The 26128-nt window shown below is 44.5% G+C and overlaps 1 protein-coding gene across 1 annotated transcript in view; it reads left to right on the top strand.

Annotated features, from left to right (window-relative positions):
* IST1 (IST1 factor associated with ESCRT-III) overlaps positions 1–26128 on the top strand; it is a 177059-nt gene that overhangs the window by 126480 nt on the left and 24451 nt on the right. The window contains exons 8-9 of the mRNA XM_085639632.1: positions 2699–2812; positions 3663–3711. Coding sequence (XP_085495758.1) covers positions 2699–2812; positions 3663–3711 — 163 coding nt within the window. The remainder of the gene's footprint in view (positions 1–2698; positions 2813–3662; positions 3712–26128) is intronic.

A 26128-nucleotide genomic window follows, 5' to 3' on the forward strand; every position in this document is an offset into this window, starting at 1 on the left:
AGGAAAGACCAGGTAGTTCTGCGTGGAGCACTTTTAAGGCGTCCCATTTTAAGAACCTTAAAAATATTCACCAAGGGTTTGCTCAAGCATCGCAAGGCTTTTGAACTGTTTGGTTGCAGAGCTTTGCAGTTTGAACATTTATATAGATGAGAAAATACTCCAGTTTTCTCTTTTGATTTATGTGTAGCAAGTATTTATTGCACAAACTGGTATATCTTTAAAATCTCCTCTTTTATGCTTGATTTTGCAGTTATGGTTATGCGGATGCATTTGCTACTAACATTTTAACGCATGATATGGTGCTTTTTAGGTCGAGGGACCATCCGGTCTGCCGAAGGCAGAACCGGAAGTCCGAGGATTTAATGTTTTGGAGAAGAGGGGCTTGAACCCGCCCCTCTTCTCCCCTCTTCTCCATTGGCTGGCCTCTTGAATGCTGGCCAGCCATTGGAGAAGAGGTTTGTCTCTCCGAACAGACCCCGTCCTTTTCGGATTCGGGGGCGTGTTTTTTGCTACTTTTCTGATTATCTCCTCCAGCCAATGGCAAGAGGAGAGAAAAAGAAAAACACGCCCCCGGATCCGAAAACGCCGCTGCCTTTCTCCGAGGCATTTCTGCTTAGCCTCGGAGAAAGGCGGCGGTGTTAATGGCGTCCTCTCCCCCTGCTGTGGGCTCACGTGTTTGGCTGCTGCTCAGGAAGTCGTATATGTGTCTTTGGTGTGTTATGCACCGTGAACCGGGACCATTGTTAAAAGCAAAATGCTGAATTCCTATGAAAGCACAAACAGGGCTGGGTTTGTTTATAACACTTGAAGCTCTAATTTGCGCTTTTTTGCACCCCTCCCTCTCCTTTTCAGGCAGTAATAATTGAACGCGTCTTTCAGTTTCTTTCACAGTTCCAAAGAATACGCCTCGTTCGCGCGCTGACAGAATGCCTGCCGTATTAGGGCCTTTAAGGAAATATTAGCGCCCATTATTGCGGCGGAAACACAAAGGGCAATTCTCCCCGATGAAGAGCTGTTCGGAGCTTTGTGTCGGTGAATAAACTTGGCCTCCGCTCAGCATCCATTTTTTCTCCCGGCATAAACACATATTGTGCGCCGTTCCCAGTTTAATGGGCGCTCCCTCCCTCCAGCTCCTGCCTTCTCCCACCCTGTTATTTTCTTAGCTTGACCACTGCTTTTCACCGGCCCAACAGCGGTGGTTTCCCAGCTTTCAAAAAATGTATTTAATTCCTCAGAACGGGTATATAAGGTGGGGAACATAGGAAAGTGAGTAGTTTGGGTGGGTTCAGTGGCGTAACGCAATTTGCAGAATGTGATGAGGGCCCCCTGCCTATCCTGTATCTCACAGATATTCATTGACCTCGGGCAGAATGAGTCCCGTTTAATGGCTGAACCCTCGGGGCCCCCCCCCCCCACACTCTTTTTTTACCCGCACCTGCCGCGTACCTGCGTTATGGTCCCGTGTGGGTCGATGCTGTTTTCACAGCGCTTCTTTTCAAATTGTAAGTAGCAAGGCGGATGGCAATATAGGCACTGTGTTGTAAAGAGAAGACCACCTAGGCATCTCACGACACCCTCGCCAGTCTTTCAAGGAACCCCGGTGGCGCTGAGTTCAGTGCTCTGCCCGCAGCATTGTCACCATTATACTGGCGTGTCTCCGGAGTTATAATCACTGTCCTCCCGCCAAAACTGGCTGAAGCGATCTCTCGCAGTCAAAGAAACTCTCAATTAAGGCCAGCACTTGCAACGTGTCCAGAGCGCGTCTCGTTCACTCGCGGGGGCAATTTTCCCTTCCAATCCTGTTTATTTTAAAGGCCTACCAGTAATTACGCTTAACGTGTCATTTAAGCGGGTGAAGGTGGGGCGTGCAAGCGGCGGGGGCAGCGCGCGAGGGCCGGTCTTCGGCGACACTGCTGGCTGCTTTTAGTTCCCATGCCCACCCGGCTGCTGGTGGGAGATGCGCCGTCCAGACTGATAATGCCCAGGGCCGCGCTCATCAAGCCATAATTAAACATCACTCAAATGTGCCACTTGTTAATAACAGTGTTGATCCATGTTTTTAGGTCTCGGCTCGATCATTGAGTAAAACATTAACTTCAACTGTGTGCCTCTGTGTGTGTGTGTGGCTCTCTGTGGGGGTGGCTGTGGCTCTGTGTGGGGGTGGCTCTGTGCGGGGGTGGCTGTGTGTGTGTGTGTGTGTGTATGGGTGGCTCTGTGTGTGTGGGGGAGGGTCTGTGTGTGGCGGAGGGTCTGTCTGTGTGTGGCTCTGTGTGTGTGGGTGGCTTTTTTTGTAGGTGGCTCTATGCGTGGTGGGTCTGTCTGTGTGTGGGTATCTGTGTGTGTAGGTGGCTCTGTGGGTGGTTCTATGGGTGGCTCTATTTGTGTGTGGGTTGCTCTATGTGAGTGGCTCTGTGTGGGTGGCTCTGTGTGTGTGGGTGGCTTTGGGTGTGTGGCTCTGTGTGTGGGTGCAAATGCAATAGGTCTCGCATTTGAGAGTGATTAAGCTATTGACATTGTAAATAACAATGCAGTTTCTTTAAATGTTTAAAAAAAAAAAAATAAGGGTATTGGCATTGCTCATGACATTAACTTTAACAATGCCGAGACCATTGCATTGTAAATGCTTGTTTTTGTCCCGGATGTTTAAAATAATTAACAAAGTACTGATAATCAATGCTTTGTGAATTCCCTTCCACAGGACACATTTAATGGACCAGCGGTGGGTATCTACCAGCCATTTGGTAACTTCCATCCACCTCAGATGGGAGGAAACGCGCCACAGATCCCCAGCAATCCCCCAACATACGAGTCTGTAAGTTCCTGACCTTCCCGTCATGCAGCAGAGAGGAAAGCGGAAAAAGGGCTCAGGGAAGGCTAAGGATCCTTTATATTTCACCAGTGTGTTAGCACACTACTCACTAACATTCCCGTACTAACAACGTTTATAAAATAGAGGAAGGAAAATGTTTCGGGTTGTACCACAGACCTGCCACCCAGCTTCTTTTAGGGCATTTTCAACCCATTTCTGCTTCCACTTCATTGTCCTTCTTTTAACTAAAACACTTTTACTTCTCTGCCCTTTCATGCTTCATCTTCAACTTCTTTTTTGTACCCTTTAATGAGGTTCCTTTTTGTAATGTGCCATTTCCATTTACTGTGAAAGTTTGCTTGTTCCCACGGTTAATATTTAATTATGCTGTCTTCTGTCTTCTAAGCTTATGTCATATGTCTCTTTTGATAACTGTCTTGGTTTGCTGGCACGGCTTAATGGATTGGCTCCACTCAGTAGGCACTGTAATCTTTCAAGAATTGATTGCTTATTTTTTAAAGTGAACATGTTTAGATGCTAAGAATCTCTTCGGGAAAGGGAGTTGCTATAGTATGAAGCGCAGGATTTCGGAGCAGTAAGAGGCATTCGGAACGTGATGTTATTTTGCTAATGCTACAAGGTTGTGGATATGGTGACGGGAGAAAAGGCAGCCTACAGGGCCTGGGAGTCAAGTAGGTGAGGAATTTATAAGGCATGGGGCCGGTTGGGGGGTGAGTGGGGGGGTGGAGGCAAAAATACAGACCAGAATTACGCTAAGAAGGGTCCCTGTAAGATGTATAGGTTTATGCTTTAGCTTTCTTTTTCGCATGCAGTAATGTGTGCTCTTTTTCAGATTGATGATCTTAAAGCTGACAAAAATGTCTCTTCTCAGCAGGATACTGGTGAGTACATGGGCTTCTTGATGACTGATGGGTGGGTGTCTTCATCCCTCCTCATTATTATTGTTGTTTTGTTTTCTCCTTTAGAGCCTTTGACTTCCCTGACACCCTGTTTATGTAGGTTTACGCTTTCCCGAGACCCTAATCACTATATTGAAAGCAGTTTATCCTGGCTTGAGGGTCATTATAATTGGTGACTTTATTGACTGTTGGGAATAATCTCCAAATGTAAGCTTGTAAAGGATAAAGATATTGAGATAGAACGCTTGTAGCAACAGTTTTACTCAACATTCGTATGTGCAAGGTCTACGGACATCTTGCAATGCTACGAAAAATGGCTTATAAAGTGTTAACAGGAAAACATTTTCTTGTTGAGAAAATAATTGCTAAATTGAGCTCAGGGGATATAACGATTAGACAATGTACCTTTTCTTCACTATTTGAATAAAGTTATTATATTTTAATCACCATCATTTCCAGGACCAGCATGTATTAAAGTTAGAATTGGTTTTCATTCAATTTAGAAATGAATTTAAAAAGAAAACAATTTAAGATGCATATTTCTTCCAAAATATTAAGGTTCAATATTTATTTCTCTTGTGCCAAAATACGTAGATATTTTATGTCTAGTGGTGTTGCGTTAATCACATGTGGTAAGGTACTAATATGAACATTACTTTTCTGAGGTTAAGCAAAATCAACTCTTTGATGTCTTAAAGAGATTTTTCACTTCTTTAAGTCAATTGTTTTCTACACCCATTTGTATTGCCAACATGTTGTGCTGCTGTCATTTGTTGGTCCTTCATGAGGGCCAGAAAAAAGAACTTGTTTAATTTTCAAGTTCTACATACACAGACAGGGATAACCTTGAATTGTGGCAACTGTTCAAAACTTGTGCTGTGGGGATGTCTTGACTTCTGGGGATACTCCTCACCTGGAAGAGGAGAACAATTATAGCTGTTACTGTACCAAGTGAGACTTGCCCTCTGCGTTACTTTTGGTGAACTGTTTTGAATTTATGAAGCTGCATTAACTGCATCTTCTACATCTCAGCCTCTTTAGTGCAAGTAATCCTGAAAAACATGGACACCTCCTCTGTAGCTATTTGGCAAAACAAATAAAACCAATTATAACTGTAATAAACGCTGATGCCGGAATAGTTATTAACATAAATATAAAAAGTCGCTAATTTTTTCAAATATTTATGAAAAGGGACAGTGACTACATTTTGTATCCCTTTAACTAAATTGTCAGTTCTTTACTCGCTGGGAAACATACCTTACAACACATTCCTTGAAGGAATATTCACTGATAGTCCTAGTCAAGGAATCACTCCAGCCACAAGCTGAATGCCAGAGTATTTCATTTTATATATATTTATATATATATATATATATATATATATATATATATATATATATATATATATATATATATATATATATATATATATTATATATATTATCTACTGGCGGTCGCCAGTAGATAGTTATAGTTAGGACCGTGTTTCCATAGGAAATCCGCAACATTCTATTTGGAATAACTTTGGCGCCGATTGACGAACCCTCGCGAATTTTTCAAAATAGGTGGGGCACTCCGCTCTGCTCCTACCCTGATTCGTCAAGCGGGAGCTGAGAAAAAAGGGGGGTCCCAAAATGCGTTTTCCCCATGCATTTTTCCATGGGGACCTTTAGTCCAAGGTACAGCCCGAACGGCTGAACAGAATTATTTGAAATTTGGGAAAGAGAAAGTCCTCAGGTCAGGGATGTGCCTTTTGCAGGTCTGGTGTCAATCTGTTCAGTAGTTCCTGAGAAAATCAAAAGTAAAATCATATATATATATATGTGGGCGGAGCCTAACCACACATCTCATCCTGAGATCTGATTGGCTGTCAGCACTTCATCCAAGAAGTGTTGGCAGCCATCTTGGGACCAATATACATGATAGCACCTCATTAAAAAGCATTGCAGTTAATAGAAGGTTTTAAGACTTTAGTTACATTATAAATCATTTGTTGATGGTACCATACTCATTTTAGGAATTGTGGTATGTTCTAAGGTGATTTCACCATGTGAAAAAGCCTTCTGCTGGGATATCATGATTGAGAGAAAAATATTTTCTCATGCTTTTCCCACAGAGGTTTGGAAGGTGATCTATAAGCTAAACTGAGAGCTTATTTTCTGTAAATTCACATTATCTTTCTCAGTCATGTGAGAATGAAGTCTGACATTCTCAGTAAAACATGTACATCCAACAAGGGCAGAGACTGTCAGTTGATTCCTTTGTGTTCTACTGCAGCTTTCCAGAGTGTTCCAAAGAACAACTAGAGCGCTAACAGTCCTACTTATGATAAACGTATGGCACACCTGAAGCCATCTTGCTTGGATTAAAGTGGTAACTCTTAAAACATTTAATTTAAAAAGGAACAAAATGAGGGGGTTCATTTTTCCATAAAAAGTATGATTAGTGCTGCAGAAAGAAAAATTAGGGCACATTTTGAGTGACTTCTCAAATCCTCTTCTATTTCATAAAAAAATTCTGACATGCAGACTGAAACATGAACTTTCAATACCAGCAGCAGTTTTCCCTGGTGAGCAGTAGCTTTACTACAGTGATCTAATGAGCAGAAAGAGTGCTTACATTCTGAATTTATGGCAAATGTGTGACACATCTGAATGCCTTCTTGATTGAATCAAAGTAAAAAACTGAAAGTATTTCCTACTGAGGGGACTGCAGTAAATGAGGAAATTAGGAAACTTCATAACAAATAAGTCTCCCAAGATGGCCACCAGAGACAAAAGAGCCCAAATGTAGCCCAAATATCACCCAGATGTAGCCCAAGTATAGCACAATGACAGAATGTCCCAGAGTGTTCTTAAAAACAACTAGAGTGCTTACTGCCTTCATTATGACAAAAGTATGGCACACCTGAAGCCATCTTGATTGGAATAAACTGGTAACACTTAAAACATTTAATTTAAAAAGGAACACAATGAGGGGGTTCATTTTGCCATAGAAATTATGATTAATGATGAAGAAAGAAAATGAGGGCACATTTTGAGTGACTTCTCAAATCCTCTTCTATTTCATTAAAAAATTCTGACATGCAGACTGAAACATGCACTTTTAATACCAGGAGCAGACTTCCATGGTGAACAGTAGTTTTACTACAGTGATCTAATGAGCAACTAGAGTGCTAACTTTCAGAATTTATGGCAAATGTGTGACATATCTGAATACCTTCATGATGGAATCAAAGTAAAAAACTGAAAGCATTTCCTACTGAGGAGACTGCAGTACATGAGGAAATTAGGAAACTTCATAACAAATAAATCTCCCAAGATGGCCACCGGAGACAAAAGAGCCCAAATGTAGCCCAAAATCACCCAGATGTAGCCCAAATATAGCCCAATGACAGAAGTGTGCAAAACACTTATTATTTTGTGTTTTTGCAGTGTTATATAGTGCAGACTTGTCAGGTATTGGAGTGCTTTACATGAGCATTGGTCACATCACACAAGAACAAATTCATTTTGATTGTAGACATGGGGAGACTAAGTGATTTGACCCGAATCACAGAATGTCGAGCTGAAGCAGAAACTCCAACCTGGTTCCCCAGTTGCAAAGTCTGCAGTTCTGGAAGTAACACCACATCCTCTCCCCTAAGTGCAACATTTAATCAAGTGGTCAACTGGATAAAAAAACATAAAGATTACAAATAATTTAAAAGTGCTTTGTCGCTATTTGAAAACTCAGAAAATATGTCCTTATTTTAGTCTTTTAGAGCACTAACTATAATTTTGATGCCAATAAGACCCTCTCATATATGTAATTTCTAAAGGAACTGCTCTAGGTATTACAGTTTTGATTACATCAAGATGTCGTCAGGCGTTCCACACTTTTGTAATAAATATAGAATGTTAGCAATCTAGTTGTTCATTAGGATACTGTTGAGAGGCAGAGGCCAGGGGCACGGACTCTGAAAATTGAAGGCAGGTAGGAGGGTGCAAAGGCAATAATTTAACCACACTGAGCAGGCAGGAAGGGCCGTGGCAGCACAACAGACTATGGAGGGCAGTGGTAAGGGGGGCAGGGGCAACAAACCAACAATACAGGACTTGCAAGAGAGGCTGTGGCAATGTAATAGACCATTGTGGGCAGAAGGAAGAGGCAATGGTAGTACAACCATACATGCCAACAGACCCGATTCAGCCAGGAAACGTCCAATGTTTTTAAGCTCAAATGGGCTTTATTTGATCTGTCTCCTGTCTACAATCTCCTCTTTTTCAATGTAACTCAAAGGGGAAAATCAATACCCCATTTTTTTTCAAAATCTCCCTCTTACCAAGTTCAAAATGTTCGCAAGTATGGTACATTGGATCATGGAAGGAAATGGGGTAGGGACATGGACTTGGATAACAGAGGACAGGAGGGACATGGAGAGGTGCACCAAACTGACCCTGCAGGGCAGGCATCAGGGTTTGCAGCAGCACAATACACCACACAGGGCATGCGGGACGGGAGTGCAGCACAACAATCCATAGAAAGCAAGAGGGAGGGGACAGGACCATGCACATGGACAACAGAGAACAGAGGGGCAAGAGGCAATGGTAGCTAGCTGACCATAATGGACATACAGGAGAGAAAGCTGCAGCATAACAGACCATAAAGGGCAGGAGGGACGGATCAGGGGCATTACAATGGAACAGACAAGCCAGGAGGGAGGGAGTAGGGGTCTGCACATGTAAACAGAGGGCTGGGGGCAAGGGGCAGGGCAGGAGCAGCAAGATAGCCATGGAGGTCAGGCAGGATGGGCACTAGAAGCAAGACACACCATGAAGAGCAACAGTGAGACTGTGATGGCATACACACAGACCATGGAGGGAAGGTGGGAGGGGGTCAGGGGCAGCTAACTGACCACACAGGGATGGTGGGAGGGGCCATGGCAGCACAGAAGACCATGCATGGCAAGTGGGAGGGTTAGTGGCAGCACAATGGCTATGATGGGCAAGAAGGAGGGTGCAGGGGCATGCACAAAGGACGATGGAGGATAGAAGGGAGGGTCAGGACCTGTGCACAGACAAGAAAGTTCAGGGGAAGGGGCCTCACAACAGACCGCACTGGGCAGGGAGGAGGAGCAGTTGCAGCACAACAGACCAGGGAGGGCAGAAGGGTGTGGCAGTACAATGGACCATGTAGGACAGGAGGAAGAGGATAGGGGCATGGCATGTGGACAGGCAGGGTGGAGGTGGCAGGGACAGGTTACAGTCATCTGACAATGCTAGGCAGGTGGGAGGGGAGTGGCAGCTCAACAGAACACTCGGAGTAGATAGGAGTGGCAGGTCCATGGAACATGGTGGGCAAAAAGGATGGAGCAGGGGCATGCACAAAGACATCGGAGGGCAGGGGGAAGGAGAATAGGGGCAGCAAGCTAAGCACAGAGTTTAAGCAGGAGGTCAATGATGGGGCATAGAATTGGGCAATGGAGGGCAGGAGGAGTGGACTGGTACATCATACTAAATTGAGGGCAGTGGCAGCACATCAGACCATGCATGGCAGGAGGGAGGAGGCTAGTCCATGGATTCACACAACAGAGGATAGGGAAGAGGGGGCAGCAAGCTAACTGTTCAGAGAAGGCGGGTATTAGGAACTTTATTGTTTTTAAAACGTGTGCCTGTGCGAACTACTTAAAATATGAACAAGTATGCAGCATAATCTCACTTTTATTCAGGAAGAAGAGGACGTTTGTGACTCCGGACTCACTTGGCAGAAACACCCCCTGACCCTCCACCCCCTATCGCAAAATGTAATGCCCGTGAAAAGGGTAGGTGAACACAGTGTTATATAGAACATAGTTCTGAGTGCACGATTGAAAATGAAAACTAGATATAGTGTATGGTATAAACTATGCACCAAAAAGTGTGATACAAGATGAACCGGGCGTGAAATATAATATGCAATACATTGTGCGCAATGACAGATTCATTGGAGAGCGCGAGATAGCACAGGCACTAGCGCGTGCTATGCGATATGCGCCTTGGAGTGTAATATGCACAGGGCAGTGTTGTGTAACCTAACTAGTCTCTAAAGTTGTAATATAAAATATGTGCTGGGGAGTGTAACGTTGCATATGCACTGTGACAAAGATATGGATCACAGATTGTAATATGTATGGCATAGCACTGTGCGTTACAACATAGGCATCGAGGAAGGCACGTTAGATGGGGCAATATAACCCGTGCGAAGACAAGTGTGGCATGACATATTCACGGGGTGGTGTTACAGTGCACATGGGCTAGAGAGTGTCATAGCATATGCACTAGCTGGTGGAATACAACACAGAGGTGTGTGGCACTCGGCAGGCAATGGTGGGTGTAACACAGCATTGGGCTCTACCAGGAGCGCGCTGTGACTCTCAAGTGATGTTCGTCGCCTTTCCAGAGAGTAAAATAAAAAGTATTACACATCCGGCAGTGGAAGTGTGTTTTATTAACCGTGAGGGGGGTTTCTTGCATAGTTTTGGTCGAATTTTTGTCGAATCCCCTTTGAATGGCTTGGTGTGCATCTGTATTAAATGTGCCCGTCAATAGCTACCCATGTTTGTATAAATAAACGACAAGGGTGTCTACCGGGATTAGGCACGGTAGGGCATCAGACATGCCAGAGCTTCACTAGTGGTGTAAATACATTCCACGTGGATTCATTGTATGCATAGTCGCCTTTTAATGAATATCACGTAAATCGTCATGGTGATGGGTACGTACGGTTTGTCCAGCATGTCCTAGGTGTCTATAAATATATATTTTTAAAAAATAATTAAAAAAACAGTGGCCGGCCCTGGGGATTGGGGTCAAAAAAATATAATTAGGAGACAGGCCCTGGGGGATGAGGTCATCAGGGCCAATACATTAGAATAAGAAGGGGAACCACACAGCCCCCCTTCTTAAAAAATTAAAATAAATAAAAGACTGGCATCGTGCCGGAGGTCACGCCCCCTCCTTGCAGCACTCTGCAAACGCGCCCCCTGGCGAGTTGTAAGTTGGGGAATTAATTCCTCTTCAATACTGAGGGTCCCTGAGGGCCAACTAGCCCAACCGGCATCTCCAGTATGCGCCAGGGAGCTGCGCTGCAGACAGGTGTTCTGAGGCCAAACCCCTTTTTACACCTCTCTGCAACGCAGCTCTGTGGCGCTTACTGGAGGTACCTAGTGGTCTAGTTTGACCCTAGGGACCCTTAGGATTCAAGGGGACTTAATCTCTCAACTTAGAACAGCCACAGGGCGCGTTTACACAGTGGTGAAGGGAGGGGACGGGGCCTGAGGTGACGTGTGCAAACACGCACTATGGCACGTTTTAAATTGGGGATATAATTTCCCTTCAATACTGAGGGCCCCTGGGGGCTAACTAGCCCACCAAGTGCTTCCAGTAAGCGCCACTGAGCTGCATTGCAGAGAGGTGGTCCAGGCCGTGCCACTTTTTACACCTCTCTGCAAGGCAGCTCTTTGGCACTTACTGGAGGTACCTAGTGGGCTAGTTGGACCCTAGGGACCCTCAGGATTCAAATGAACTTAATCTCCCAACTAAAAACAAACACAGGGCGTGTTTACACAGTGGTGAAGGGAGGGGACGGGGCCTGAGTTAACGTGTGCAAAATCGCCCTGTGGCCTGTTTTAAGAGGTAGTTTTAATCCCCCTGCCCAATTATATACTAGGGGCTTACAGAGGAGGTCATGCTAATCACAGGGGGACCCCAACGCATAATGTTCCCTAGTGTATGTAGGTGTTTTTCACTGTATTCTAAGTGTCTTTTAACATAGCACTGGCTCTAGGACTGGTTAGTCAGACTCAGTTACCACCAGTATCCGTCTGAAAAAGTTGGATGATTTTGCAACAAGGATTCTTTCTGCTCTTCTTTTTGTTCTTTCTGCACGTTATCCTTCTTCCTGCACTTTTCTTAGTCTTTGAGGACTTCTGTTGCTTCTTTCTGCACTTCTTTTTTTTCTTTCTGTGCATTTTTTCTTCTTTCTTCACATGTCCTATCTCTGTAGGCATAGTTAGAAATTAGCATTTAAAAAACCTTTGAAATTCGCAGAAAAAACCATAGGTTTCAGGCACGTTATAGTTAGGAATTAGCATTTAAAAAACCTCAGAAATTCACTGAAAAAACCATAGGTTTCAGGGGTGTTATAGTTAGCTGAACTTTTCACTTGTACAAAACCATTGAAATTCCCCCGTTATAGTTAGTTCAGCTAACTATAACTCGCGCGCCCGCAATGCACTGCTGATGACGTCACATATTACATCACTCATGACATGGTCAGTGACATCACTCATGACATCACTGATGACATCTCAAATGACATCACTGATGACATCACTGATGACATCATCCTTGTGATAGAGTGGCAGACCTCCCCTCACCCTAATATAACCTTTAATACACACATTCAAAAATAGAGACTAAAATTTTCAAAACAATGGACATACCAATACCAGTTACAACAACCTCTTCAGTAATTCTAAGATCCACATACACATCCACTCATTCACCAACAGTCCTATACAGTCACTCATACATGTACTCACTCATCATATGTACTCATACACCTATACATCCTGTTACACAATGCCACTCATCCATAGAGTTACTCACACACACAGTCACTCATGCTAATAAAGAATCAAACATACATTTACTTGCATATACAGTTATACACACACCACCACACTTACTTCTACGGAAACTTACACATACTTAGGGCCCGATTCACAGAATTAACTTAAGACTAAATCCTACACTTACTACTTTGTGGTATTCACAGAATGCACTTACTACTTTTGGTATTCACAGACTGCACTTACTAATTTTGGTATTCACAGAATGGATTTACGACTACTAACTTTACGTCCGCACTCGGGCCGGAAATTCCGGCCCGGAGGCGGAGCTTCTGGCTTAGAGGTGGGGCTTCCGGGCCGGAGGCGGAGCTTCCGGCCTGGAGGTGGAGATTTTGGCCATGGCTAAATCTCCGCCACTGGCCGGAATCCCCGCCTCTGGGTCGGAAGCTCCGCCTCTGGGCCAGAAACTCCGCCTCCGGCCCGGAAGCCCCGCCTCCAAGCCAGAAGCTCCGCCTCCAGGCTGGAATTTCCAGCCCGAGTGCGGACGTAAAGTTAGTAGTCGTAAATCCATTCTGTGAATACCAAAAGTAGTAAGTGCAGTCTGTGAATACCAAAAGTAGTAAGTGCATTCTGTGAATACCACAAAGTGTAAGTTTAGGATTTAGTCTTAAGTTAATTCTGTGAATCGGGCCCCTAGTCTTTTAAACAATCACTTATAGAAACACATACTTATTCATACAGGAACTCTTTCAATCTCTCACTCTCACATATACTCACTTATATACACCAATAGTCACATATACTAGTTTAAAACCTATGTAGTTACTCATAAAGACACTATTGAGACAGTCATTCGCTCACTAACACACCCATACACACACTCATCCACCCATACAGTCCTGCACACATGCTGTCTTCAACACATACAAACAGTGAGTCACTCATTCATGCACCTATGCACTACGTAATACCCCCCACCGAACCATGCAGACACTCAGACTGATACTCAAAAAACCAACTAATAACCTATATAGACACCCATGTAGCTACTCACCAACCCATGCAGCCACTTATACACAAAGTGAGAGACTGATACAGATATTTACATATTTAAACATTACTCACTAAGCCATGTATTTACTATGATACACTTAATCAGTCAGTTACACAATCAATTTTTCAAAAACAAATCATCCATTTAGACACTTATATACCCATTTATTCTTCCATCGACCTTGAGATATACATATATAAAACATATTTAGTTTTCAGAAAAACACACATTCACTGGATGATGTCATCAGTGATGTCATGAGTGATGTCATTTGAGATGTCATCAGTGATGTCATCAGTGATGTCACTGACCATGTCATGAGTGATGTAATATGTGACGTCATCAGCAGTGCATTGCGGGCGCGCGAGTTATAGTTAGCTGAACTAACTATAACGGGGGAATTTCAATGGTTTTGTACAAGTGAAAAGTCCAGCTAACTATAACACCCCTGAAACCTATGGTTTTTTCAGTGAATATATATATATTATTTTTATTTCGAGGCATATGAGCTGCAGATTACACACTGTGCATAGATCGCCATCTGGTGTCGGCCCGTATGTTTGCACTTGTTTTTGTCTTTGAAAGTCTTTGGAAGGCATGAGGTATGGGACTCCTCCTTTGGATCATAGTGCGCATGCGCATCGGCTCCATCCTCAGATTGTTTTTTTCTGCCATCTGGCTCGGATGTGTTCTCGCGTTCCAGTTCTGAACCGTTAACGGTTTCCTCTTTCGACACGCAATCCTTCCCATCTCGACGGTATTGTTTTCGATCGCATTTCCAGCCACACGCGACCCTTCAACTTCGAAGTCTTCGGTTCCGGTCGTTGACAAGGCCTCCAGGCCTACCCGGGCTTCATCTCCGGCTCATGGAAAGGACGCCATTTAAAGCCTCGATGTGGGTCGAAGTTTCCCCACACCGACCTACAGGAGGTGTGCAACCTCTGCCTCTCACCGGAGCACGAGGCAAGAGACTGTCCAGCTTGTGCCTCCTTCCGCTCCACAAAGACCATCCGGGACCGACTACCTCGAAGAACAATGGCACGCTCGTCATCTTCGATCCCCGACGACATCTTTGAAGAGGGCGTCCATGTTCCGGAGCAGGGTCGAGTCGAGAAAGCCATCATCAGCGCCTCCAAAGCAGATAATTCCGACGTCGAAGACATCACTCCAGCTCAAAGGGCCATGAGTACAGACGTCGACCTCGACCTACCCACCCCCTCGACACAGTCAAAAAAGGCTTCGGTACCAGCTCCACCTTCGGGCCCAGGTGCACGCCGAGACACTGCTTCCCATGCCCCGCCTTCGGGCCCGGTAAAGAAGCCTAGTAAACCTTTAAGCGACCCGGGCTCGACTCAGCCTACCCTCGGTACCGAACACCCGGCACCGAAGAAAAAGGCGTCATCGACCTCATCCACGCCGAACGCTACTCCCACATCGAAGCACTCTGCGTCGAAGGCTAGCACCAGTTCCTCTGCACCGACAACACCCTCGGAGCCGACTAAAAAAAACCGCCAGCCGAAAGGCCCAGATACTTCCAAACCGAAGACCTCGGAACCGAAAAAACGGCAACCGGTTCCAACTCCTAAAGACACTTCAAAACTACACGGTTCGAAGCCTAGAACCGCTACCGAGTCGACACCCAAAAAACTTACGGCACCGAAGCCCTCCGCTCCGAAGGATCTGTCTCCCACAGATGAACTGTTTCGTCCAGATCCTACCCAAAAGACTCTAATGAAGGATCCTAAGACTGGTCATTTAATGCTCAGCATCAAGAAAAGACCACTAGACATGCCTGCGCCCGCACCGCCACCAAAGAAGAGAGACTTTGCTACCTCTCCATTAAGGATTCCTCCTCCTCCTCCCCACCACACCACTCTTCCACACCATCACCTACTCCAATAGATGATGATGACAACACCTCAGATGATGCAGGGGGGGGTGCGGACGATCAACCCCTTGGGGACCCTACTCCTACTGGCTCCCCTGACCCCTGGGATGATTACAGTGTCCCAGATGTCCCTTACACCCCACAAGATACCATTTATCCCACCAGGCCTTCCCCCCCCCCCCCCCCCCCCCCCCCACCACCCACCCCCGAGGACAATATCGGATTCAACCAGCTCCTTCAAAGAGCTGCCCAATACCAGGGGGTGGCCCTGCATACAGACCCCATAGAGGAGGATTTTCTTATGGATACCTTTGATACCACACAAAGGTCCACCTCAACGCTTAAAGGGGTCATTAAGCATGCACCAGAGATCTTTAAAGACCCCGTCACGGCTCGGGTCATCAACCCAATAATAAAAAAGAAATATAAAGCTGCCCCTACTGACCCAGTATGCATTAAGGGCCCCGCACCACTAGACTCCCTAGTAGTCTCTAATGCCAGGAAGAGGGCTAATTCTCAAACTTCAGGTGACGCACCACCACCAGACAAGGAATCGAAACTCCTAGACGCCTCTGGCAAACGCACATCGTCACAGGCAGCAAATATTTGGCGCATTGCTAACACCCAAGTGCTCCTAGCCAGGTATGACAGGGCACATTATGACGAACATGAGTCCATAATGCAGCACCTCCCTGACAAATATATAAAACGGGGCCAGTGAACTAATTCAAGAGGGTAAGACCATCACTAACACCTCCATTCGCTGTGCCCTAGATGCAGCAGACACCGCCTCAAGGGCAATCAACACCAGTGTCCTTTTGCGCAGGCATGCATGGTTACGTATATCAGGTTTTGAACCCGAAGTACAGAGTTCTATACTCAATCAGCCCTTTGATGAGCTACACCTATTTGGGACGTATCCCTCGAAAAAAATGAAAAAGGATACAGACACCGCCAAATCTATGGGAGCCTTGCAATCGCAAGCTCCCAGGCGGTCTTTTCGTCGCTCATCTTTTAGAAGCACTCATCGAGGCTACTCCTCTGATGGCCCCTCCACCTCTTACAAAGCTCCCGCACAATCCACCTTTACTAGAGGTTACCAAAGGGGTGGTTACAGGGGGAATAACAGCAAAGACAGAGGCAAAAATAACTCCCGCTCTGCTTCCACACCTACCCCATGACTTCCCTCCACTTCCCCTCGACAATTCCACTCCAGTCGGGGGAACACTCCACCAATTTCTCCCTGCCTGGATAAACATCACTTCAGACAGGTGGGTCCACCAAATCATTCAATCAGGCTACTGTCTGTTAATGTTAAAGCAGGAGGTAATCTCCCTCCTACAAAAAAGTGCAATAGAACCAGTTCCCCTGCACCAACAAAACAAGGGAGTCTACTCCCACTATTTTCTCATACCAAAAAAGGCCGGATCTCTAAGGCCTATTCTAGACCTCAGACCCCTAAACCTATACATGCATTCAGGTCACTTCCACATGGTCACACTTCAGCAGGTCCTCCCTCTGCTTTCCCAGGGCGACTTCCTTGCTACTCTAGACCTCAAGGACGCCTATTTCCACATTCCCATTCACAGCGCTCACAGAAAATATCTCAAATTTGTAGTCGACGGTCAGCACTATCAATTCAAAGTACTCCCATTCGGAGTCACCACAGCACCAAGAGTGTTTACCAAGTGCTTAGCAGTAGTGGCAGCACATCTAAGAAGACAACACTTACATGTCTTCCCATATCTAGATGACTGGCTTATAAAAGCCAAATCGTACAATCAGTGTGTACAACACACTCACGCCACTATTCAACAACTTCACAACCTAGGGTTCACAATAAATCACGCCAAGTCCCAGCTGCAACCGTCCCACACGCAACAATACCTCGGGGCCACAATAGACACCTCAAGAGCGCTCGCCTATCCCAGTCCTGCCAGGATAGCGAGCATCCAAGCTCCTATCAGATTCCAACCGTAACACTCTCTTCCAGCTCGAGTGTTCATGCAACTCATAGGGATGATGGCCTCTTACATATTCATAGTGCCTCATGCAAGACTCCAGATGCGTCCTCTCCAAGAGTGCTTAGCACGCCAATGGAACCAGGCTCACGGTCACATTACTGATCTGGTGTTGGTAGACGGTCGTACCCATCGCTCTCTGCAGTGGTGGAACACCAAGAACCTTTCCAAAGGATGACCATTCCTCGAGCCAGGTCCTCAAATAATCATGACAGCGGACGCATCGCTCTCCGGCTGGGAAGCTCACCTACTACATCACATCACATCACATCATGCAGGGCAGGTGGACACCTCAACAAAAGTTACTTCACATCAACCACCTGGAGTTACTAGCCATATTCCTAGCCTTAAAAGCATTTCAAAAACAAATATCAGGCAAGACTGTCTTAGTCCGCACCGACAACATGACAGCCATGTATTATATCCAAAAACAAGGCGGGACACACACTCTGCAGCTCTCTCAACGTGCACAGAGCATATGGAGGTGGGCTATACCTCAGAACATTTTTCTCCTAGCCCAACATGTCCCAGGAGTCCAAAACACAATAGCAGATCTCTTGAGCCATCAAACAGAACAAATCCACGAGTGGGAACTTCATCCACAAGTTCTTCAACCGTTTTTTCATATTTGGGGGCAACCACAGATAGACCTCTTCGCCACCCAAGAAAACGCCAAATGCCCAAACTTCGCCGCCAGGTATTCTCACCCATTGTCCAAAGGCAATGCGATATGGATGAACTGGTCAGGCAGATTTGCATATGCTTTTCCGCCTCTCCCACTCATTCCGCTAGTGGTGCGCAAACTACAGCAACACTTATTAACGCTCATCCTAGTTGCTCCAACTTGGGCCAGACAGCCATGGTACACCACACTGCTGGAACTCTCAGTAGTTCCGCACCAAAAACTACACCTCTCTCCACACCTCTTAACCCAGAACCATGGAGAGATCCAACACCCAGACCCAGCTCAGCTCAACCTATCTGGCTCCTGAAATCCTAGAATGTGGTTACCTTAACCTTCCTCCTGACTGTATGAACGTCATCAAAAAAGCTAGACGGCCTACCACTAGAGCATGCTATGCAGCCAAGTGGAAGAGATTCGTAGTATACTGCCATAACAACTACACTAATCTGCTAGATGTGTCTATCCAATACATCATAGGCTACTTACTACACCTCCAAAGATGCAACCTAGCCTATACCTCTGTCAGATTGCATCTTGCTGCCATAGCAGCATATCTACAAAATAGACCGCATCTCTCACTTTTCAGAGTACCTGCCATAAAGGTTTTTATGGAGGGACTCGAGAGAATAATTCCCCCCAGAGTACCACCTTCCCCTGTGTGGAATTTAAACATCGTTCTCACAAGGCTAATGGGGCCTTCATTTGAACCTCTACATAAATGTGAACTACAATTCTTAACATGGAAAAATGCTTTCCTCGTAGCCATTACTTCTTGACGAAGAGTTAGTGAACTACAAGCACTAACCATTCAAGAACCCTTTCTCCAGATGCATCTTAATAAAGTTGTTCTCCGCACTGATCCTAAATTCCTCCCTAAAGTCATTTCTCCCTTCCACCATAATCCAGCTGTAGAGCTGCCTGTATTCTTCTCGCAGCCACAAACAGTTGCAGAAAGATCTCTTCACACCTTAGATGTCAAAAGAGCACTACTATACTACATAGAGAGAACAAAACCCTTTCGTAAGACCAAACAACTATTTGTGTCTTTCTCACCACCACACAAAGGCAACCCCATATCAAAATCTGGGATAGCTAGGTGGATTGTCAAATGCATACAGATTTGTCACCATAAAGCAAAACGTACATTATCTGTTCCTCCTAAAGCCCACTCTACACGACGAAAGATAGGGGCTTCAATGGCATTTTTAGGAAACATTCCTTTAGATGATATCTGCAGAGCAGCTACATGGTCTACACCGCACACATTCACAGAAAACAACTACTGTGTTGATGTGCAAACTAAATCACAGGCTAGTGTGGGCCAGGCTGTACTCCAAACACTATTTCAAACTACTGCAACAGATACTGGTGGTCGCTGCTAGGGGTGGATACTGCTTTACAATCTATGCACAGTGTATAATCTGCAGCTCGTATGCCTCGAACGGAATATGCTACTCACCAGTATGCATCTGTTCTTGGCATGTAGAGCTGCAGATCTACACACGCCCACCCGCCTCCCCGGCTACCTTTATCTGTTCCAGTATTATCTTACTTAGATACACCACACATGGGCATCTTTCCTTTTTATTACTAAGCTCCATCATTTCCCTGCTGGTGAAAAACAATCTGAGGATGGAGCAGATGCCCATGCGCACTATGATCCAAACGAGGAGTCACATACTCCGTGATTTTCCAAGACAAAAACAAGTGCAAACATCGGGCCCAACACCAGATGGCGATCTATGCACAGTGTGTAGATCTGCAGCTCTACATGCCAAGAACAGATGCATACTAGTAAGTAGCATATTCCATATGTTGAATGCTTCAGAAAAGGCTAATGCTTTTAAAAGCAAACAAGCACATTTCAGCCTTATGTCTTGTCTGTACACCAGATATTTTTTCAGGATTCTGGAATTTTATTCCTGGAGGCATAAGCTCTGTTTATTTATTTTTATTTTTTTAAATACAGAAAATTATGGGAACAGTCCAGCCCGAACTGCCAAGCCAGGTCCTCCCTGGACCGGAAACAAGCATCCTAGGACCGGTTTCGGGGTTTCACCCCTCTTCAGCCAGGATAGCTCGATTCCAGTGGCACAGTGAGCCCAGGACCCACGTCTGGGCATACCTGGCGCACTTAGGGCGAGAAAGCAAAAGACACACAATTGATGGACGGAATGCAGAACAAATCGAAACATTCACCCCCAGCCAAGAGATCTGCGTTAAATCCATCATTCTTTTGCTCACCATGCCACCCCAGTTTAGACCTGGCCATATGCAATGCAATATGCATCATCAAACGGATACCAAAACCTGATTGAAGAGTGAGTTCACATATTGAAAAAAGAAGGCCCTAGATACTTCAGATGCTGAGTATTTGAGGGCGTGTTCAGGAACCTGTGAAGTTATATTGGTGGTGGTGTTTCCTTCCTTGCCTTTATCTTCATGGAGATCTACATCTCCTGTATGTCTTTTGCCAAAAAGTCCTGTTGGTCCAACATCACTGAATACTGTTATTTCCACAGCTCCACAAGTTTATTTGCAACCTTTAGGGGTACTACTGCAGCGGCTTGTTTCACAGATGAGGTCTCAATTTATGTAATCTACAATGTCAAGACAGTAGTTATGCACTAGGATTACATGGCATTTTTGGAGGCATTCTCATACACCTCAGTGATACCATACTTCTACTAATTCATCATCCTCTACATCATTCGTGTGACAGTATTAACCGACCCTAACTGAATCATGTCATTCTTTGTTTCACCGATAGACGAAGTACGAGGCAGCAAAACTCCATATTCCCATGCCATTTCTCCAAATCGTCCATGTTTCCAGAATATAAACCATCTTAATATCTCAGCACTTTCCTTCCTCTAGCACTTATTAGACCCAGAAATGGAGTTGGTCCTAGCACTTCCACCAGCCAGGTCCGCTCTTAGTAAGCATGGACAGAAATCTAATTTTCCTGATTAGAAACAGTTGTTTATGTGGAGTGATCTGCAGCCAGACTCTGATTAACAGCTGTTAGAAAATATCTTGCAACTGCTCCAACATGTACAGTCCCTCCTGAAAAGGAGCACAAAGGAGTTAAGTGTGGAGAACATCGGTAACCACACCAAAAGCTACTAGGGCCATGTCCTTGTGAGGCAGATGTGAGTTTCTGTTTGACTCTCTGCAGTGTTTATCAGAGAAACTTTGTTGTTATGACAGAGAAGATTTTCAGGCGGTTTTGTACAACAGGATGCTGGTCTCCAATTAGGTAATAAGCAGTGCAACTGGCTTCTTGGGCCATGCCATTAATTGATGGTGCCATAAATTGGCCATCTTGGCTTTGTCTTATAAGCCTTAAATTCAAAATCAATAGAGGGTTCTAAATCCGCATTTCTCTAGTATAATGTTGTTTGGCTTACAAGCTGATGAAGAAATGCAGCAGATGACAGCCCTCCGAGCGGTAGGTTTAGAAATTAAAAAGGAGTACAGGAAATATTAGTGCAAGTCTTACAAACTTAGTTATCTCAAACAGAGGGTTCAAGCCCCTCAGTGGCTCCAGGAGCACCATCATTTAGCAGCAAAAACAGCCATTATGGCAGCACAGATCTGTAAAAGGGGAAAGCAGCCAGTAACCAACCATCTCTTTTCCTTTCCTCGTTCCAGTAATGAGACCTATCGCAAAACATCTAAAACAATGGCAAAAAGACAAATGGCTGCTATTGAATATTATGCATAATGTTTACTTGACGTTCAAAGCCTCTCCTTGGGCCAGAACTCTTAAAAAAAAATCTTTCTGATACCATTGAGACTTCTGGCTAGGCCGGTCAGCCGTCTTCTGGAGAAGAAAGGTTTAGTGGTTTTCCCACTTCGAAAAGGAAAGGGCGTTTACTCTTTTTACTTCATGGTTCGAAAGAAGGGACACTCTTTGTGACCTTCAGCTGACGAGTTAAATACTAAAAAAATATGTATGCTGGACCTCAATCAAATCTTTATTCAACTCCACGAAAAAGACTGGAAGTGTGCCATACACGTTTAGAATGCTTACTGCTACAATCCAGAAACAAACAAACTGAGGTGCCTAAGGTTTCTGGTAGGTAGTAATCACCATACGCATAAAGTACTACCGTTTTGCTTGAAATTTGTCCCACAAACTTTTCCAGTTGCTTAACACTGGTGGTCGCTACAGGGATGTGGAATTTATTCAGATATCTTCGGTCTATGGGGCAGGTTGCTTCTTAAATCTACTTGCCGTGTTACAAAATCCACTTGTCCATTTAGTGCCATGTAGTGTAGTGACAAATTATGGCAGCAATCTCATTGTATAAGAGATCTGGTATAGCCTCTCCGATTATGCCAGGGCTCATTACCATAGTAGGGTTTAAATACTAGCAATTCCCTTATTTTGCCACCTTTCCACAGATCTACATACTGGGGCTGACGGTAGTGATGATCAATATTTCCAGTATTAGAATGCCCTTACGAGCTGTACAAACCTTCTAACTTGCATGTTTTTAGGGTTTTTACCAGCTCTTCTTTTCCTATACTGAGAGAGGTTGGAAATTTACTCCTGACGATGGCAGACATAAAACCTCTTCCAGGATTGGGGAAGAAAAGTGGTTGGAGGGAAAGTGAACTTGCAAACACTCAACAGATTTTCATATGAGCAAATCTACACAGGAATGTTTGCTTGTGCTAAAATGCAGTTCACAAATATTTTCTAGGACTACGATTTCTTGTGAATTAATGAAAGCCATAAATACGCACTAATACAAGGACATGTACCATCGGTGCACTTATGAGATTTCTTTAATAATTGGGCTCCTAATTAGGTCTGGCGTTAAACAAGACCTATTATGTTTATTAAAATTCTAGCTCTCTCTCTGTCGGCTGGTTTCACTATGAGTGACGGCATTCTGCTCTTTCACAAGGAGGAGGATATTGACGCACAAAGTAGTTTTGTTCAGTGCCAGGAACTAATGTGGCAATGTGTGCTTTTTGAGACCAAATTTCTTTTTGCCAATTCTTGTTATAAGGGTGAGGGCCTAGCAGCTCCCATGCGAATAAGGTTTTACAAAAACCATGTCAAAACATCACACGCATCGAAAAAACCAAAAGGATGACCACCAATTTCAGACCTACTGACTTTGCCAGTGCTTCTTTATTTTTATGTTTCCCATAATCTTGTTGAAACTAATTCACCAATTTTCCATAAGGAATATTTTTGGGAAATACTAGCATGCATCAATACATTTTTATAAATTATGCTGCAAAGAAATGTTAGTTTTGTGAACCTTTTATTTTGAAAGCAAAAAATCATCCATCTTGCTTTCAAGGTTCTGCAAATGTTTGCATCTAATCGGAGAGCATTCTGGGAGCATCTTGCATGACCTTATACAGCTAAACTTTGAAAAGTTTATACTTGAACTGCTATCAGTAGTACAGGCCAAGCTTACAACATTTCCTTAGAACACTCACCCTAATAATACAGGGTTTGCATTAATGAACCATAAATACAAGTTCGAACATAATAAACATATGAACACAAATATTACCTTAACTGCAGACAGTGCCCTTCCCTGATCCATAATGTGGTACTATAACTTGCAGCCAAAGTGTTTGTGAAAACCTGTTGTCCTTGACCCCAAACAATATGTCCTGGGTGTCAGGGTGTATAGGAATTCCACAACCCTCCACTACCTGATGTTTGCTCATCAAGACCTCAGTAGCTAAGAAAAATCCTGAGTCAAATTACTCCTTGCCATGAATCTCAGATTTCTATAGTCCATCTTGATGCTACTGAAAGTGCACAAGCTGAATCACTCATTTGGGGATTTTGGCAAACAGGCCTCTTGGAAGATGCAGAGAACAAGAACTACCCTTAATATGCCTCCATCCAGGAACAAAGGGGAATACCCTTTTGATAGAATGGTCAGGGAAGTTTGTCGATGCTTTTCCCTTAACTGTTTCTGCTGCTCATCGTCAAAAAGACTTACTCCAGAGCAAGGAAGAGCCTCATACCTCTGGAAAGCCACATCAGTGTTGGTTCATTGATCTTACTTCGTGCACCCACACACACTGAATCTCTTACACAGGTTTCGGGGACACATCCTGTTCTCCATTATTGTATCTTTAATAGATTCACATGCTTGAATGTTCCCCATCATCATGGTGGGAGTTCCACAGTAACGGTAATAAAAACAATGCTAATACAGAAACATTAGAAATCCTATTGAGAGCAATAGACATTGTTCGCATTGTTTTAATGCAACCAATCTGCAACCAGAATACCGACGCTGAAACACCCATCCCCTGTAGAGCTACTATACCTAGGATTTCTGACCGCATGTCGTGTGTTAGGTAGTCTCCCTGAGCTCTGCTCAGTCAGGGTTTTTTTCTTGTCAATCGTTCTCAAACTGATCTTTTGACCTTCAAGCAACTTATAAGGTACAGTCTTTTGGGATTACTTCCTTGTTACCAGCATGTCAGAGGGATCTAAAAAACAAAAAGGCTGTTCAGGCCTTGTAAATCTTGTGGGAAACCAAGGCTATTCAAGGAATACCTTTGTTGCCTGTACCCTCTTCATAGGCCAAAGGAGTACAAACATTGTCAAACCTTTTCAGCCAAAACCTTGGAAGACCGTGAGGCCAGGCTCCTCCTTTGGCTCCAAAAGAAGGATCATTCTGACTCTGAGTGCATAGTAAGGGGCCATTCTTCATCAGGGAAGAAGTGCAAAAATGAGGGCCCCCATCTTATCTTAGAGAATCCAAGAGGGCTAAATCTTCCAGTTCTGAGAGATCTCGGAGTAAGGAACCTGCTGAGCCTACAGCCTCTCGCAGAAAGGCTCCTTCTTCCTCTTTATTGGTTCCAGTGCCACCTTTTGAGCAACCTTCAATGAAGAAAATCCGTCTGTCGACCGATCGATCATCGGAATTCATTCCGTTGACGGCTGTAGCGATGATGAGGAAAGTGTTGGCGCAACAATCCCCTTCATAATCGGCAAAGCTATTGACGATAATGGCATCAGGAAGAATATTGATGCCACCACTGTCATCCTCAGTCTCATCTAACCATCAACAACACTCCTGTCGACAAAGCTTCTATCCGTGGCATCTTCATCAAAGGCCATAAAGGAGACTGTTTTCATCTCTGATGAGGGAATTCAAATACCCATACATCAGGATCCTATGATAGTGTTACCTCTACCCCAATTGCGGCTTCTGGAAATGGAGGAATCAGGTGATGAGTCCTTTGGCCTAGTCTACAGCCCAACACAGCTTTGTTTTGAAAATATTTTTATTGGCATTTTTCCTTTATTATACATTGGATCCAAAAAGAATAATCAAAGAAACAAAACATGATGTACTAATGACATTTGTCTATGTTCCGAAGGACATACTCTGTTTTATCGGGTGCATTTATAGAATTGTTGGGGAGTACACTCCACCGCCGGTCAACTATAATACAGGTCTGTAATGAGATATACTATAATCTTCCAATCACTATATTCAGGCACATAAGTCGATACAAGGAATAAACTGAAACAGTAAAGTGCAGCCAATTTAAGGAAAAAAAGAACAATCAAAGAAAAGAACCAAAAAAGAAATAATAAGAAACTAAACCATTCATGCAGGGGAGTGGTGTGCGCACAGCCATGTGGAGAATGTATCGTGAAACATCTTGAGAGCAGAGGTATCAGTGGGACTCCTTAGTTCCTACACCTAGTCCAGTACATATGAGGACTGAGTACTTCTGAACCTCGCTCTGTCTAGTTCAGCCTCTTTGGGCATTGGGAGATCGCGTGCGCTGGGTATCAGTACCGGCATCTATAGGGGCGTCCTCCTCCACCTCATCTTCTTCACTACTGGTTCCTCTCGGATTCTCCCATTCTGCCAGTGCCTCACTCCATTGGTCTGCTATTGGGTGCAATCTCGCACCTTTGGCCTCTTCCCACACCAATGCTCTGCCCTCTGTACCAGCCCATGCTATGACATCTCTGTTCCAGACCACTACGTGTGGCCCCCTGGGTGACTTCCAGTCCATGGCTATCCTACGCTTAGCAAGGCACAGCTCAAGGTCTAACAGGCGGTTTCCCACTTTACGCTTAGGGGGCCTAGGAAAGAGATCCAGCAAGCACATGTGAATTGTCGGAGCAAATTCCCTTCCAAGC

This window comes from Triturus cristatus, chromosome 12 (genome assembly GCF_964204655.1).
Source record: "Triturus cristatus chromosome 12, aTriCri1.1, whole genome shotgun sequence".
In the NCBI taxonomy this organism is placed as follows: domain Eukaryota; kingdom Metazoa; phylum Chordata; class Amphibia; order Caudata; family Salamandridae; genus Triturus; species Triturus cristatus.